This window comes from Bubalus kerabau, chromosome 15 (assembly GCF_029407905.1).
Source record: "Bubalus kerabau isolate K-KA32 ecotype Philippines breed swamp buffalo chromosome 15, PCC_UOA_SB_1v2, whole genome shotgun sequence".
NCBI lineage: Eukaryota > Metazoa > Chordata > Mammalia > Artiodactyla > Bovidae > Bubalus > Bubalus kerabau.
Window position 1 is genome coordinate 26,003,962 of NC_073638.1, and position 11,739 is coordinate 26,015,700.

The 11,739-nt window shown below is 47.5% G+C and overlaps 1 protein-coding gene across 23 annotated transcripts in view; it reads right to left on the reverse strand.

Moving 5' to 3' along the window:
- LOC129628661 (cell adhesion molecule 1-like) overlaps positions 1-9,724 on the reverse strand; it is a 31,235-nt gene extending 21,511 nt beyond the window's left edge. For 2 of the 23 annotated variants that reach the window (XR_008702845.1, XR_008702844.1), the window contains exons 1-2: positions 9,446-9,661; positions 883-1,151 (exon numbers count right to left, since the gene is read on the reverse strand). Coding sequence is in view for 2 of the 23 variants with exons in the window: in XM_055548152.1 (XP_055404127.1) it covers positions 9,446-9,581 (136 nt within the window). In the remaining 21 variants the exon portion in view is untranslated. The other 21 variants (XR_008702849.1, XR_008702847.1, XR_008702848.1 and 18 more) reach the window with 17 other exon arrangements.
- Between the last annotated feature and the right edge of the window lie 2,015 nt (positions 9,725-11,739).

An 11,739-nucleotide genomic window follows, 5' to 3' on the forward strand; every position in this document is an offset into this window, starting at 1 on the left:
GAGTAGATTCCCATTTCCTTCTCCAGGAAATCTTCTTTCTTTTTTTCTTAAGCCAGTAACAATTCATCCCGGATGTAATCAACTAAAATGCAATCAGCCATGATAGAGGGAGAAGCCTGTGTTTAGAAACGCAGTGCTGCTCCCAAAGTCAACGCTAATGTTAGCTAATAAAGACCCGGGCTTCCCTGGTAGCTCAGCTGGTAAAGAATCCGCCTGCAATGCAGGAGACCCTGGTTCAATTTCTCAGTCCGGAAGATCCCCAGAAGGGGTAGGCTACCCACTCCAGTATTCTTGGGCTTCCCTGGTGACTCAGCTGGTAAAGAATCTGCCTGTAATGAGGGGGACCTGGGCTCAATCCCTGGCTTGGGAAGATCCCCTGGAGAAAGGAACTGCTACCCACTCCAGTAATCTGGTCTGGAGAATTCCATGGACTGTACAGTCTATGGGACTGCAAAGACCTGGGTTTTAGTGCACTTTCTCCTGGCTCCCCAGGGTAGGAACTTCTTAATAACTGACACAGCACCAACAGCATGAGCATCAGTTGCTCCTCTAAGGCTGCGTCTTTTGGAATCTTCAGAGAGGCTGATCTCATGTGGGCCAAGTCAGCAGTTCCAGATGAAGCCCCCTAACTCTGACTCTTCCAAAGTCTTCAACTCCTCAAGGCTTAACATTTTGCCCAAAAATCTTAACTTAGCCAGCTTGTAATTTTTTAATTCAATTACACTGTTTTCAAGCTATAGTAAATGTCAGTATTCCAACACGCACTGCCAAACAGGCATAATACATTTTCAGCATTCTAAGGTTTAAATTTTTCATTAAAATATTGGTGATAATATCTACACACTGTGGCTTACTGGAACAAAATAAGAGTCATGTCTATACCTGTAAAGCAGAAAAAGAAACGTCTGTGTCGGCATACATTTTAGATAAGCATGTATTAGTTAAACTGGAAGATGCAAAGGAAAGAGATTTATTCTCAAGGTGGGCAAGGGGATTCAGCCGTCCTACAATTATAATCCAAAAGAGTTAAGAGAAAAACTGAACAGAGCAGATTTATGCAAAGGCAATCAGCTGAAGGCTGATCAGTGGAACCACTTTCTTCCTCAGTTTCACTGGAGAATCACCAGTCTTCCAGTCTCATCAGGGTTGGGCTGAAAAGTAATAAGAAACGAGGGCAGTTAGAAAAGGAGTGAAAGAGCAATTGAGGAAGGAACAACCTAAAGACAAAACTGTGGATTCTGAATCTGGTGCGAGGAGCAAGAATTTGAGATTAGGTTTTCTGCTAGGGCAGTGTCATGATCCCGTCCAGGAAAAAGTTACAGCTGCGGTTGTTGTTGTTTAGTCGCTAAGTCGTGTACAACCATTTTAGAATCCTGTGGACTGTGGCCCGCCAGGCTCCTCTGTCCATGCGATTTCCCAGGCAAGAATACCGGAGTAGATTGCCATTTCTTCTCCAGAGATCTTCCCGACCCAGGGGTTGAACCCAAGCCTCCTGCATTGGCAGGCTGATTCTTAACCACTGAGCCACCAGGGAACCCGACAGCTGTGGAAGGTGGACTTAAATTCTGACTCACAGAGACTGGGAGTAGGGAAATCAGTAGGGAGCTTCTGCTAGAAAAACATGGTTTGGAGAAGACGTTGAGGCATCCCGAAAATATAGTAGAGAAATAATCAGCCCCATTTTATCCCATAGTGTTTCTGTCCAAGGGCGAAAGCTAAGGAAGAGAAAAAAAAGACTCCCAATTTCAGGGCCTTGGAGACCAGGATGACAGTGGTGTCATTCATTGGCAGTAAGAGAGACTGTGAGGAAAGTTGAGGCCTAGGATGAAAGGCTCAATTTCTGACATGTTAACTTCTAGACTATTGCTAGCCAAGTGGAGATGTGGTACAGACAAAAGGAGAGATGGGGCCTGGGAACCTTTTGTTTTTAGGTAGATTCCTCCCTGCCCCCTTGCAGGACCTCATAACTTAATTCTAACTTGATGTCGCCGTCTAGTGTGGGATGGCTCAAGAGGATTTAGACTGCCTGCCTACCTTACCACGGAAGACTGCCAAGAGCAAGCTACTTACTCTAAGCATTTTTAGAAGTCCATGTCACTAGAATATCAACTTCAAACACTGAGTAGCATTTAAATATATATCAGAGCACTTTCATTTCAAGCCTATTTAACATTTCTGAAATATCTAGATCAAAATGTTGGGTCAAATGACTGTATTCCAGTAAAACATCTACTAAAAGAAAAATTTTCACCAGCCCACATCTCTCGTAAGATAATCACCCCATTCAAGACACCTGTCAGTCATAATAGATTTTCCTTCCTGCTTGTCTTTCCTGAAACCTTACCGTCAAGTTCCTCTTTTGAGTAATAATAAAGGCCACATGTCACTTTTGCTGTGCATGTATATAAATACCTCCATCTCCCTTTCTTCTAACCCTAGTTCAAGGCCAACTGCTCCAAAGCTTTTGAGAACCAGCACTGGAAGATCTTCAAAGAGAAAGTGCCCATTAACCACGACAGCAGCTGCTGGCTAGAACCTGCAATTTAAATATCTGAAAAAGAAACTGTGGCTTCTGAAATTTAAACAAGGAGGTGCCACTTGTAATTACAAACATTCCAGTGGGTTCCTTCGTTCATTGATGGTTTCCAAACAAAGGCTTTTTATTCGATTTTGGTGGCGCTCCCCAAACCCTGGATGTAGGCATTCCTTTGTGCTTTTCTGGTGCCCAGGCCAACTCAGAAAAGGGGTACAGGAGGTGGGTTTTACCTGGCCGAGACTGCTCCAACCCCCCCCCCACCACCACCACCCCACCAACCATCTCATGTGTAATTCTTGTTTGGCTGGAAACCAAAAACCCAAATGCTTCAGATTTATAGTCTACATTAAAAACATTTGAGTAAGAAGCTCTTAAAAGACACACACACACTGTGTATGATAACTAATGAGAATCTACTCATTTGTTAGCACAGGGAACTCTAATGCTCTGCGGTGATTTAAATAGGAAGGAAATCCAAAAAAAAAAAAAAAGAGCAGATATACATATAGCTGATTCGCTTTGCTGTAAAGCAGAAAATAACACATTATAAAGCAACAATACTCCAATAAAAAATAATTTTTAAAATTAAATTAAATTAAAGACACACACACACCCCCTCACATTTCAAGAACTTTGGAAAATGGAACCATCCTGTTTTCCCAGAAACCAAAAAAGTTCTGAAATTAACCCCGAAATATTCGAACATTTCTAGCTGAAATTTTTAATTTACATTTTAAATTAATGGACAAATACTGAGAAGTAAAAACAGTTAACATTTTCTCTTCCTACCACCCAGTACCCTCCTTCTACAAAAACAAAGCCCAAATACTTACAGCTCCAAATGGGTTTCCCACACCAAAGAAGGCATTTTGTGATCATTTCAGTTACAGAATACAAGCTGAAATTAGCACTTAGCTAATCCAAAAAAAAAAACATTTTTTTTTTCTTTAAAGCCATATATTCACAAAACACCAAGGCATTTATACCACGGAGACATTTAAAGAAAAATATACCGAATGAGGGTATCTCACAGCCATCGAACTAAAATAGCCTTTCCTACAGAAGTCTTCCAATGCAAAGTATTCATTATGAGAAAGTCTAGAAATGGCCAATCTCGCCAAGGGTGATTTCCATAGCTTGCCACAGTTGAGGGATTAGCTACAATTACTGCATATTTACACAACCATATTTACACAACAATAAAACTCATCTTAATCCGATCCAAACAAAACCTTGCTCAAAATAAACCAAACCACACGAAAAGGTCTCTTCAGTGCAGGCGGTAATCACGTAAACACGCTCTGGCTTCTCTACTGCCTGCCTCAGCTCCTACCGACTGTATCAAGCCTTCACTCCACCTTCCGGGGTGCAGCAAGACTAGGGCGACAATTCTACCAGTGGAGAAAACGTACATTCAGCTAATGATACTGTGCTTTCGGGTGTACAGGAAGAGCCGTATCATAAAGAGATTCGTTCTAAAGTGATTTATGGAAGAACTCGTAGGATACGCAGGATTTGTTAAAAATTACCTGGGACAAGGAAGGGGTATACGGAAGGTTGATAGACCATGGGTAAATTAATTATCAAACCGTATGATTTGCACAGAGGGTTAATATGGCATTCTTTCTCCTTTTGTGCATAATTGAAATTTTCCATAATAAACTTAAAAAATAAAAGAAAATACAATCAACATAAAAAAGGTCATCTTGCAACAATAACATAATTTTTGTCTTTAAGAAATTCTCAGCTTTGTCCCAGGCTTAACGCAAAGGACAAGTACCTGGTGAGAAAATCAAAGATGCCTTTTTTGTTCTTAAGGGCCATTTCTTTATTCTTTAGTTACATGGAACCAGTTCAACTGTTAACATTACTCCTTGAAATGACAAAACAGAGGCTTAAAAGTCTAAAGCTGAAGTTTCTGTGAAGCCTAGTTTTCACGCATCTGACTTAGGACCGCAATACAAATCCAGAGCTCTCCCCTCTGCAGGTGCTTTGAACAACATTCACGTGGTGGTTGCTAGATAAAGTCCACAGGTTTCAAATTCACTTGTCAACACCACAGACAACCTTACCAAAAACTGGTCCTTTCTGCCCAGAGATTACACCTCTGATCCATTGGTTTATTACCGAGAACAACAATTATTCCTGTTGCCTTCAGAATATGAACTCTTCCTACCAACGATGATGGCTAACCCACGATGCAAATCCCTTACTGGACATCCTCGCTGGGAGATGGGAGAGACAGTTCACAGGCTGGACATCAGGAGACCAGCTCCTTGTCCAGGAAGCATAGCTAACTGAGCCTCAGTTCAGTCGTCCTTCCTTCTTTGGGCTTTGGCTCCCACACTGCAAAATAATGAGATTTTACCGATGATTTCTAATTCCTTTCCAAAATTCCATGACTGTAAGACACTCTGATTCCTCAACAGGTGATATGAAGAAAAAGAACCTTGCAATAAAATGTTACAAGTTTCTATTAAACAATTTTAAATATGACTGACTATGAATACTGGGTGAACTTCTGTATAAGTGCATATATATACACATATGCATGTGGCTGTATACATATTTGTGTGAGTACACACAAACACATGCACACACAGGCTAACTGATATCATTAGGTGCTTATATGGGACTAATTGCTTACAACTCAAAGCAGCAAATTTTCAATACTGCAACAGATGTCGCTGTGTGATTTCTCCTTTCTGTCCTGGATTTTCTGTTAAAAATGCCCAGCGTGATGGTCAGTACTATTCTTCCCAAGAAAGAGATACAATATTTGAATCCTTTGGATTTATTTCTCATAAAATTTCTTCATATGCTGGTAAATTTCCATTCAAATCATAGCATTGATTCGTTTGGCCCAATTTAAGAGATTTCCCTGCATAAAAATGGGCCTTTTGTTAACACGCAGGCACACACAAAACCATTTTTAAAATGTAAATTCTTAGTGGCCAGTTTAGCATCAAAATGTCACATACAGAAACCGAGAGATTGCGTTTATATTCACAGCAATATTATAAAGTTTTTAAAGCCGGAAAATCACTTAGCAATATAGGCCAAAGAATAATTAAAAAAAAAAAACCTCACTTATGTTTAAGGCCAAAACGTACCAGGTGTGGGCAAAACGCACTGAAAACTCCAAAAGCACCTTTCATGATCATGAAAATTTTGGATTTTAGTTTTCAAAGCATTTCTTTAAAAATAAATAATAAGGCAAGACCTCTTACCCGTCTGGCAGTCACTATCAACCACTTTCTGACACATGTCATAGAAAAGTGATATCTCTTTCCATTCAACCAATATATCCAACAACAACCATCCATCTCAACAGGTAGCTTCCACTTTCTTCCGCTTAAATTCAGAGCTGGGAGAAAGTATTTCAAAATCTCCCTTTTAGACCCAGGAAACCATTACCTTTGGGGGTTTTAGAGGGAACCAAGCGAGCTGAGCAGAGCAGGCAGGGAGTCCAGGGAGCCGAGGACCAAGTCGGATAAGAATATGAAGTCAGGAAACCAGAGAGGAAGCGCCAGTGTCCTGCCTTGGCTCTTCCCTGTCCCACTCCCCTTTCCCAGGAGGGCCATTGGGGAAAACTGGATAAAGCATGTACAACATCCATATGAATAAAGCTCTTTGTTCCGGAGCACTGCCTGCTCTTTTCTTCCCCCCTTTTTCCGTATTTGTTCATTTCAAAAGATTGCTCAATGGGTCTCTTGTTCCACCAAAATGTCCCAGGCAAATAATGCAAGCTTGTCTCGTCACACAAGTCACTAAATGAAGCCTTGTGCGTCTCCAGTGACACACTGTAAATATAAAGTGGCATTAATGAGGGATATTTTATCAAAGCTATCACAGACAAGTGTGAGTCCCTCCCGCGGCTACTGGATCTGATGCAGGGAAAGGCGACAATTGCAGGGCGGCACTTTTGTAAAGTCTCTAACCTTCCCCGGTACACAAGCCCCAACAGGCTGCGACAAGCAGAAACTCAGCCCCTGGGCTCCCCAGCAGGCTACACACCCCCACCCATTGGCCATCCTTTCTACTGCTGAAAAAGGGAAAAGGAGGGTGACCAACCCAGGGGTTCACTGAGGGTCAAAAACAACAGCATGCCAGCATCCCAAACCTAACGGTCATGATTTACACTGAGTGAGCTTTGATGATCCCATTTTAGCTGCATTCCATTAACATCCATTTCTTCCAAACACCACAGGAAGGATGGGAGATTTTCTCCAGGGGACAGATGGGTTCAGTTACAGGGGAAGAGAGAACCTGGACCCCACTGCACAATAGCCCTGGATGGCCACCCTAGTGAGGCTGTGAATGAAACAAGCCTAATGAAGTTCAAAGGCAATGCCAACAGGTTTCTCTAACCCTGGAGTAGGAACTGGAGACTTCGGAGAAAGCTTAAAGTAAGAAGAGTAAGGAAGAGAAGTCCCTGGGTCCCCACCTGAAATCTACTCTCCGGGTCTACGACCTGGGGTTAGGCCAAAATCCCTTCTCAAACTGAGCACCAAAATACACATTAAAAGCAAAGAAATAAGATTTAAAGAAAGTTGTCTCGTCCCCTCACTACAAATTAAACCCAATTACTTTCTAATTTGAACACAATCTGATAACCAGCGTACAAACAGGGATGTACACAAGAGCAAGAAGCTGCTTCCATGGTAACTGGCAACAGAATTTTCTTGTAGCTTTGACATGCACGGTTGAGCTCCAGACCGCTCCTTTCCAAGTCGGCATACAGCCCTCGCTGGGGAAGGCAACTTCTTACCGCGAGATACTTACAAATAGAGTACTGCCGCTACTACTCCGAGCCTTCAATAAGCAGGCTGGACAGAGGAGGTATAATCTGATCCTGTTCTGCTGCCAAGCGGCATTGCACGGCTCCCATTTTTACTCCAAAAGCAATATCCCTGGCCAGCGCTCCCCCTACCCAGCCCCCCCCTTTTTTTTTTTTTTGCTGCCAATACAAGTCTATTGTTGCCTTTATTATGCGCCAGTTACTGAGCCTGTACTCACGCTCACGTTTAAACAGCACTGGCGCTTTTTACAATGCAGCGGCAGAGGGATCTCGTTCAGAAACATTTTATTGAACCCATCCAGTCAGAGACATCACCCGAAATGAAGTTGTAACCACAACGGCATCGGCTGAACCCAATTATCTCGTAACTCATAAATTAAGAATTCACAGTGGAAAAACACATAAACAACATCCAGAGACAGTGGCAGGGACGAAAAAATCCTCAGCTCTGGAACTGAAGCTGCCGCCAGACTTCCACCCCAATGGATCCCCGATAGGTTTCCCAAGCCGAGTTCCCTTGCAGACCTGTCCGGGGAGTGGGGTGAGCAAGCACCCCAGCATTCCCCCAAATCCAGAGCTAGCGCTCCGCAGATCTCCCCATTTCCTACGGCGTGTCTCCTGCGGTGTTTACGTAACTGTGTGTCCTCTAGCGTGTAAACAAAAGGCACAGCCCAAGTGGAGAAGCGCCCCGGGAGCCGCACCGTGGCCCCCAGAGCTGCGCCCGCCCGGGTCGGGGGTTCCGCAGGTGGGGGCTGAGCTCTCGGTGTCCTCCGCCACTTGTTGCTCGCGGGTCCTGCGGCTCCCGAGCTGTGAGGAGGGGCTTTGCAGGCGCCGAGCCCTGCTGCAGCCCCTCCAGCATCTCCCCGCCCCCACGGCCCTGAGCCTGGGAGTCCTGGCTTCCAGCTCCCGGCCCGCGGCGGGCGGCCAGGGGCGCGGGGACGCCGCGCGGCCGCGGAGTGCAGCGGTGGCGGGAAGGGGAGGCAGAGTGCAACACGGCTCGGCTCTCCGCTGGGGAAGAGCTCCGGCTCCCTTTTGTTAGCAAAAGCAAACACTGCCCTCTTCTTTCCCGACCGCGCCAACGCGCCGCGCACACGGGCAGCCACACAGCGTGCTCCTTGCCGAGTGCTCGGCGTCTTTAGGGAAGGAGCCGGGCGTGCAGAGCCGCCCCTGGGCAAATTCCCAAGACGGCTCGGCACACAGAGGGCGCCGGGAGGCCCGCAGGGTACCCGACTGGCCGCAGAGGCCGAGAACGCTCCCTCCACCACCCTCGAGCTGCCGAAAATGACAGGCGGGCTGGAAATCCGGTGTCCCTGCTAGCGGCGGAGGACGCCGTGGGGCAGGCGGATTGCGGACTCCCGCTTCTGCCCGCAGAGGCGGCGACAGCAACCGCCCCCCGCCCCCCCGCCCATGGGGCCGGGCCCGGGGAACTTTCCCTGCCTGGAGCCCGGCCAAGGAAGCCCGCAGCCGGGCAGAGGGGGCGGGGGGGGGGCCGCGATCCGGCTGGAGGGAGACACGAGGGGCGAGCGGTTGGGGACAGGGGAGGAAAGGCAAAGCGCGGGGAAAGCGGGAGCGATCAGACCAGACGAGTCGGGATGTCCTGTGGACCAGTGAGGAATCGCGCAGGAGGCGGCCTCTAGTCAGCCATGGGGAGGTTACGGGGATGGGGAATGGGGGGCCCGCTGGAAAGGTGGGGGCGAATGGGCAGCCCTGGGAGGCGGAAAGACCTGCAAGTTACGCGGACGGCAGCGAGTTTGGGAGGGTCTGGAAGGTTTGCTGGGGGTGCCTTCGATCCATCCCCTTCCCCTATATTCTCTAGCCCCCGGGGCCCCTCATTCTCACTGCACTCCGCACCAAGCAGGGGAGAAAAGGTGTGGGTGCAGCCATCCCCAAGGGCTCTAATTCGCACAGAGCTGGGCAAGGAAGAAGGGATTTACCGATCCCCTCAACCCTTTCCATCTCAGCCCTTGAGTTTTCTCTTCACACTCCCTCCGATTTGGATTTAGGAAGTGGGGGAAGGTTGTCATGGAAACGTTTCCCCCCTCCATGGCTACGGCCACTGGAGCGCCTTAAGAGATTTAGGGGGCCAACGGGCCGGTGCCCACACCTACCTGTGGGGATCAGTGCCGCGGCAGAAAGGAGTAACAGCAGAAGCCGGAGCCGGAGCCCGGGAGGCGCCGCCGCCGCCGCCACCGCCGCCGCCGCCGCCGCACACTGGGGTCCGCTCGGCAGCACAGCACTCGCCATGTCGGGCACCTGCCTCAGACTGGCGGCGGTGGCTTCCTCCGGAGCCCGAGCGGACCGCTAATGAGATGCTAATGACATGCGCTGGAGGCGGAGTCCCGGCCGACCAATCACGTCGCCTCGAGCCGAACCCGGCACTCGGAGGACTCGCCCCCTCCCCCACCCCTCCCCCTGGAGCTGGCGTTCGGCGGCGCGCCCGCGCCACCTAGGGGCGGGGCCAGGAGGAGGGGCGTATGCAAATATGTTTATGTTAAAACTCGTTTTCGCTTCCCCCGGATCCAGGAAAAAGTGTTCTCCTGGGCCCCAGGCGTGTAAGGGGCTTCAGCTCCGGGGGCGGGGTCTAGCTTCCTGTACACCTTTATTAGGAATGTTTATAGCCATCGCTCCAGGAGACCGACGACGAGAATCTCCCTGGGAGGCTCCCCTGCCCGGTACACCGGGTGCAACCGGCCAGGAAACCAAACGTTGCAAATTTCCGTCACTCACCTTGCACCGAAGGAATAGATCTTTGGGAATCGGGGGCTGTTCGAGAGTAGAGAGTGAGAAAGCAGGTCCCCGGATTGACAAAACAATCTGGGAGAAGTGCATGCGTGCTTTGCACGTCCGGCGGAGCGGGAGAGCCCGCTCAACAACCTAGCGGTAGACTTGGGCATAGTTGGGAGAAAGGAGCCGGAATCCGGCTCTCGGATTTTCGAGTCGGTGTCTTTGCGGTAGATTCTCGGGAAAGGTAGATCGAGGAGGGTTGACTCAGGATCCCCCCAGCATGCTGAAGGCCTCCTACCTGGCTTTAATATATATGTCACAGATGTGTATTTACATGATGCATATGTATTATTAGATATTTACGATTACACACACTCAACAGAAAATCTTTTCTGTGAAGACTTCGGGGTGGAGGGCGGAGGCATGGGATGTGAAGAGAGGGTCTGCCATCGTCTTCCTTCAGGACTCAAACCCACTCCCCTTGCCGCCCCTTTGCCCCTACTCGCGCCTCAGATGGCTGGGGACCAACAGGTGTTCTGAGCTTCCCGCTTCTCTGGGAGAAAGAAGCTCTAGGCTGAAGCGACTCGCTTCTCCGGACTCGCTCTCCCTCCCCGAAATTGCCTTTGCTTTCTTCTCAACCAGGCAGCCGGCTCTCTTGTTTGTCTGCTTTTTAATTACTTATTTTCTTCCTCTCTAGAAGATCGTGTGCGCTCTGACCCTCTGTTGCTCAAGCATCAAATTGAAGGACGAGCCATATTAAGTGTAAAGGTTTATAATAATTTAAGTATTCATAGAATGCAGAACAATAAGATGTAGGAAATACAATTTGCATAATAAATATCAATATCACAACAGCTAAAACAAACCATGACAAATTATCTGTGGCTAAATGACCAAGAGATTACTGAATGTAAATTGCTGTCTTGAGCTATAGTCTAGAGGAGCCCTCTGTCCTCATCTTGCTAAAAAAAAAAAAACATAATAAATAAATAAATGTTACATATCAAAAAGGAAATCAAGATCTGCCAACCCACCAAATGAGTTACACTTAAAAACAGCCTCCTATTATCCATTATGCATAAACTAATTTCAAGACTGCCCTGTCTTCACAGCCCTGGATATTCTGCTCTGTAATTACAGGCCCTAATACATGAACTGCAGGCAGTCCTCCAGAAGTCAAAAAGCTCCAGCAGGCAGACAACACTACAGGACGCTGGAAACCATCACCACATGGTCACTGGGATAATGTCCAGTCGGCAAAGTCCGACCTATTCTTATCACCCCCGGAAGGAAAGCTATCTCGATCAGATTAAATGCAAAGGAGAAAAACACTGACACCATATGTATGATGAAAGACATGGCTCAGATGGTTAAAAATCTGCCTGCAATGCAGGAGACCAGGGTTTGATCCCTGGGTGGGGAAGATGACCTGGAGAAGAGAATGGCAACCCACTCCAGAATTCTTGCCTGGAGAATTCCATGGACAGAGGAGCCATGGCGTTGCAAAGAGTCGGACACAACTGAGCAACTTAGTTTCAGGTTTTCAAGGTCCTATATCCCAGTAAACCTAGACCCCTCAGTTCAGTTCAGTCGCTCAGTCGTGTCCGACTCTTTGCGACCCCATGAATCGCAGCACGCCAGGCCTCTCTGTCCATCACCAACTCCCGGAGTTCACTCA